The 5,962-nt window shown below is 40.1% G+C and overlaps 1 protein-coding gene across 1 annotated transcript; it reads right to left on the reverse strand.

Annotated features, from left to right (window-relative positions):
• Positions 1 to 607: 607 nt before the first annotated feature.
• Positions 608 to 1,877, reverse strand: LOC125535686 (60S ribosomal protein L22-2-like). The gene is made up of 2 exons (XM_048698751.1): positions 1,542 to 1,877; positions 608 to 880 (listed from the first exon to the last, which is right to left on the reverse strand). The coding sequence occupies exons 1-2, from the start codon at positions 1,784 to 1,786 to the stop codon at positions 736 to 738; spliced, it is 390 nt and encodes a 129-aa protein (XP_048554708.1). The 5' UTR covers positions 1,787 to 1,877; the 3' UTR covers positions 608 to 735.
• Between the last annotated feature and the right edge of the window lie 4,085 nt (positions 1,878 to 5,962).

Genomic DNA, 5,962 nt, shown 5'->3' on the forward strand with positions numbered 1-5,962 from the left:
TCAGACAGGAGAAAACTAGTGAAAAGCAGCATCATTTCACACAGCAGTTCAGTACTTGCCTTTGGATCCATAGTTGAGGCTGCAAAATATAAGGATTCTTCAAATTGAACCATCAATACTCAATCAAGCCCAACATAAGATAGGTGATAACTGGAGGTACTCAGATCGAGTATCAAAATTCAACAAGCTCATGTTCCACATAGCAAAGGAGCAAAGCCATCGCTGGACGGCGGCTCAAACAGTGGGAGAAGGGTCGCAGGGGCAGGGTTTTTGGGTGTGGTCGGCCGAGCCAGGGCAGGCGGAGTCAAGGGCAGCCAGCCGGTCATGCCTGCTCTGAGTCGAGGTGTTTGGAGTCCAACATTACTGGCATCCAGATTGTAGGATTTCAGAAGGCCGGACCAGTGACAGAGAAATTAGAGGTATAGCAAAAATAAGCAAGTGGCAACTGTACACATAAATCCATACTAGTGGAGTAGGTTCGAAATCAGATTGAAGAAAACTTTAGGAGTGAAAAGCACCACTGCTTCGCACCGCAGTTCGGTGGAAACAGGAACAAATCTCCATAAAAATCGTCTATAGGTTCAGACATATGGATACACAGCAGACAAAATATAAGGATTCTTCGAATTAAACCATCCATGTTCAACAGGGCACAACATAAGATAGGTGGATAACTAGGAGGTACTCAGATCAAGTATCAAAAACTCAACAAGCACTACAATATAACAATGCACTCTAATCCTCCTCCTCGCCCTCGTTCTCAGCGATGTTGAAGTACCGGAGCTCGTACACGTTGCGCTCCTTGTTGGCTGCGATCACACGGAGCCAGTCCCGCACATTGTGCTTCTTCAAGTACTTCTTGGTCAAGTACTTGAGGTACCTGAGAAGACCGAAGAATGATGCAATTAGGCTAAATGGGAACAACCGATGCTAATAGCATGTAAATTGTTGTACAGCCAGAACAAAATAGCCGATCATCTATCTTTCTTGCAAATGTTGGATAATGAATAGTATAACTGGCCTGAATGTTCAGTGTTTAGGCAAGGTAAAAATAAGTTCCAACGCCAAGGCAATGATAAGTTACAACATTCAGACAAATCAAGTTATCACGTTTAAGGTTCCAATGGTGTTATCCACAAATACCCAAGCTGCACAAACAAAATAAAGTGCAAACAATACACTTACAAGGGTCACGATATATACTGTTGCATTCAAGTTTTGTATACTATCGACAATCAAAATATTCAGCTAATTGAGCTAAGAGACATTTGCTTTTAGGAAAAGCAAGAACGCTCTGTACAAAGGTGAAAGCCAGAACGCTCTGTCATGATACAGATAGTTCTTCCTGCAGCTACAGACAACTCGGCCATGTATCTCATAGGGTGCAGAACAATATACAGCAACAATCGAAACAATAGACACAAAGGCCAATCGCAACTACGTCACCGCAAAATGAACCAATCCAAGCTCATGCTTAGTTCTCAGATCTACCACGCACAGGCAAAGGGACGATGGGGCGTGGAAGGGCGCGCAGGGTATACCTCTTGGAGAAGGCGCCGTCGGAGGTGACGGTGACCTTGCTCTTGTCGCGGGTGACGGTGACGGAGTCGCCGAGGTTGCCGGCCTTGCCGCCGGCGACCTTGATGCGCTCCTGGAGGAACTTCTCCAGCGACGCGATCTCCATGATCTTGTCCTCCACGGGCTTGGTGCAGTCGATCACGAAGGAGACGGACCCCTTCTTCTTTCCCTTGGCGGCCGCCGCCGCCGCCGCCGCGCCGCGAGCCATCTCACCTTCTCTTCCTCCTCGGCCGGTGCTCGCTCGGGTTGGGTGGGGGGTTCGTGTGGCGGCGCGCAGGCGGCTAGGGTTAGAAGAAGGGCAAGCGAGAGAGGGGTCGCGCGCTATATATAGGCCTTGTGGGCTGCCATTCTCATGGGGCAAGTGACTGGGCTGGCTCGTTGGGTCTCCGCGAGATTGGAATTACGGGGATAGAGAGGTTGGGCTTAGGTTGGATCTTTGAAGGTACCTAAGGCCCATATAGCAATTGAGCATTCAATGTGAGGAGGTGCTTTGGGGAGCAACTAATTAAGGGGTGCCTTTTACAAAATAATAATAATAAGGGGTGCCTTTTGAATGACTCCGTGGAGGTCACTTTTTTTTTGGATAAAAGCCAACATGGCAGTTTATATTTCATGTGTAAACATGATACATCGTTTGTCAAAACATCAACCAGAAACCCCGGAGGCTCCGATTTCCAAACAATAGTTCGAGAGACCTCTGAGTTCCTAGCTAACAAATCTGCCACCATATTGGCCTCCCTAGGACAATGAGAAAAAACTATAGATATAAAATTACGAGCTAGAAAAGAGCATTCTTCGTAGATTGCCGCTGCCGGGCCAAGAGAATTCCCGCAGTTTTGCATGATGTCGATAACTTCCATGCAGTCCCCTTCCCCGTGGAGGACACCCTTGGGATTTTAGTTCTTTTACTTTCCTGCACGCTTTTTTTGGCTTTTCGATTTTTACTTGATTTTTTCTAAGTTTTGGCAGGTTCTTTTTATTTTTCAAAAAACATTGCTTATTTGCGAGAAGAGCACAGGCTATGCTTTCGCGGGAAACTCAAATGTGCTTCCTAAAAAGGGAAAAGCAGAGTTGTGCTTCTAAAAAATAGAAAAGTATAGTTGTGCTTTCAGGTTCTTGGTTTTTGATTATTTTCTGTTTTTGTCTTTTTACCTTTTTGGATTTTTTTGCCTTTTCTAGGTTATTCTATTCCCAAATTTTGCGAAAAAAAGTTCGTTCGAACCTATTAATATGATATCTAGTTTCAAATATCTCAATACAAAAATCCAACGGTCAAAATGGTTTGTGATTTAAATGCATGGTTTTAGCGATAAAATGTTTCGGTAAACAAAATATATGAAAAAAGGGAAAACTCTAAGATTGCAACAAGTGGCGTACAAGAAGTGCACTATTGTCAGCAACAGCGAAGGTGGGAATGACCTTTGCAAGGGGTAACACGTAATTAGTTATTTTGACAAATACACCACGACCAATCCTACCATTCCCCGCATAGTAACGCCGGAATACCACACAAACACACACCCTCCAAGGGTACTGCTGCTACATGAACTGACCCATTTGACATTTCTCTTGTGTGTTTTCCATCGGAACAGGTTTCCTTCGTTGTTTCTTTCTATGATTTTCTTCGGATTCCTTTTGGTCTATTATGTTATTAATTTTTATGTATTCATTTTAAAATTTTATGAATATTTGAACATTTTGAAAATACACGAGCATTTTTTAAATTGAGTATATATTGAAAATTCAGAAAAAAATTGAATTCACAAGCATTTCTTAAGATTCATAGAAAATGAAAAATTCATAAATTATTTTTATTCATGGAATTTTCCAATTCACGATTTAAAAAAATCATGAATATGTTTGTAATTGGGAAAATTTCTAAAATTCATGTATATGTTTTGAATTCACATATATTTTTAAAATTTGAAAAGATTTTTCTTGATGCACGAACAATTTTTAAATTTTGTCAAGTTTTTTTGAGTTTGCAAACTTTTTTCAATTCATGAATTGTTTTTTAATTTGTGAACACTATTTCAATCAGCAAATATTGTTGAAATTAGGGACACTGTTGGAACTCATTTGTAAACATTTTCTCAATTTATTATTTTCCTAATTTGTGAACCTTTTAAAATTCGGTAATATTTCTAAATTTTGTGAACATTATTGATTTCATTAATAATTTTTTAGTTTGCGGACTCGCTAGAATTTTTCAATTCATGAACATTTTTTTTCAATTTTGCAACAATTTAAGTTTCATAGAGTATTTTTAGAATTAGAAATCATAATAGAAAACTGGCCGGAAATAATACCAGATAAAATGTTTAAAATAAATGATCTGAAAAACAAACAAAAACTAATTAGCTTACTTATATATGGGTCGGTCCCGGGGTGGGCACTTTTGCGCCGAAAACAGAATACCGAACTGAACCAAACTAAATTAACCGGGATTAAGAGTTTATTCTGTTTTTATTATTTATTAGTTGAAAACCAAATTAACCATATACACGGAACCCTCTCGGACCTACTTGTTACGAGCTAGCCCAAGGAGACTAAAATATAAGGGCATGTACAATGGTGCTATTTTAGGAGTGCTATGTAGGATAAATGGTGAGGTGGAGGAGAGAGAACTCATAAGAAAAGGCTTGTCTTTTCTTATTTAAGATAAGACAAGAGATGATCTCTTAGCACAATTTGTCTCACCATATTTTAAGGAATAACTAGTTATTGAAGATAAGGCTAAGATATAACCCATTGTAAATATATTTTTTTGTCATCTCTAAATTACATGCAAGATTTAAAATAAGACTGTCCTATCAACCATTGTACATGCCCTAAGTTAGCCGAAAGGCTGAAGCCCAGCCAATCATGCTCCTGATTATTCGCACTTGAAAGTGTCAAGGCGTACACACCCTAGCCGAAAGCCCAACCTAGTGCTGTTTTCTTTTCTGTTTCAGAATGACTAATTCACATCTAGATGATATTTAAGGATGTCACATCTAAGTGTTTGTACCGTCCGATCTGTCTCTGCTTTATTATTCGTGCACGAGGAGATTTGGGCCGGCCTTTGATTTTTGTTTGTTTATTGGGCTTGCTTTAGAATCTGAACAGTCTAACCTGATCTGGAGTCCCGTCCTCACTCTCCTCACCTCTTTTCCCCTCCTCATCCCTTGTTCTGCCACCACTGTATTCCTTCTGACTCGAATCCAAGGGAGAGACGACCTGATCTGGTGGGCTTGTGGCGACAGAGATGGCAGGGGAATCCAGCGGAGTGAGTGTTCATCCCCTCTTTCTTTTCCTCGCCTTTTTTTCCTGTTTTCCCATGCCATCTAGGGGTGTTTGTTTGTTTTGAGGGATGAACATCAAGAACCTGGGGGGGGAGTGTTTATATGAGTGGCATACATGAGGTGCTTGCTGTTTTTTCGTGATATATTAGATTCGTTTGCATCACACATTTTTTAGAGAGAAAATGAAATGATTTTAAGTGTGGAATGTCTGAATACATGTCTATATATGCAGCTGATGAATAGTAACTAGCAATCCAACCCGGTTATGTTCATGCCCATGGCTGTAGATTTGTTTTTCTGTGTGAATCTGATTGTAGCAGCGAGCACCCCAAGTTTTGTAACTTGAGTCTGTACATCTAGGGACTTCCAGTTTATGTGTGTGTGTGTGAATCTGAATGTAGCAGCGAGCACCCCAGTTTTGTAATCTGAATGTAGCAGCTAGCACCCCATTTTGTAATCTTGAGTTTGTAGCACATACTACATATAGACAACAGACAGAGTTGCCTGCCATTTTTGTCTGAAATTTAAGAGGCATAATGCGAGTGGATAAACATTTTCAGTGGCATACATTGCAATCCTTCTTTTTTCAGACGGGAATGTCTGAATTTTTGTGTGTGTCTGTTTGTAGGGAGCATGTGTAGTCTTCTTCTGAATACTTCAAACTTCTCAGACTAAGCGAGGTCTTTTTGATTTCTTAAAAGTTGTGGCATATGGCACAACTCCAGAAATTGAAAGTATAGTAGTAGTAGGCCCGAATGTATAGCTTTTGTTTTTCATATTTTTTCATATTTTCTCTTAAAATCTTTTCTTGTTTGAAGATATGTGATTTCAAAATCTAACAAGAGTATTTTCTGATCTATGAGCACTAGAGAAAATTTATGTGATAAGGTAAGTGAAACAAATGGTAACTAGGTGGATAAACTCATCTGGTGCTGAACCTTTTTTGAAATGAACTCTATTTCAGTTATATCATAGCAACCTGAACTTTCAGTATAGTCTACTCCAGATTCAACTTATTTTATAAGTTTTTTTAGTCTATAAGAGTTTTAGATGTCCACTCCTTCCGAGCAGGATGAGAAGTGTACAATGGAGGTGGTCTT

Source organism: Triticum urartu, chromosome 2, assembly GCF_003073215.2.
Source record: "Triticum urartu cultivar G1812 chromosome 2, Tu2.1, whole genome shotgun sequence".
Classification (NCBI taxonomy): Eukaryota; Viridiplantae; Streptophyta; class Magnoliopsida; order Poales; family Poaceae; genus Triticum; species Triticum urartu.

Bases quoted from the DNA above. Each gene is read 5' to 3' on its own strand.
- LOC125535686 (XM_048698751.1), bottom strand. From the start codon at position 1,786: ATGGCTCGCGGCGCGGCGGCGGCGGCGGCGGCCGCCAAGGGAAAGAAG. The intron at 881-1,541 runs GTATACCCTGCG...CGGTCTTCTCAG, and splicing joins GACGGCGCCTTCTCCAAGAG to GTACCTCAAGTACTTGACCA.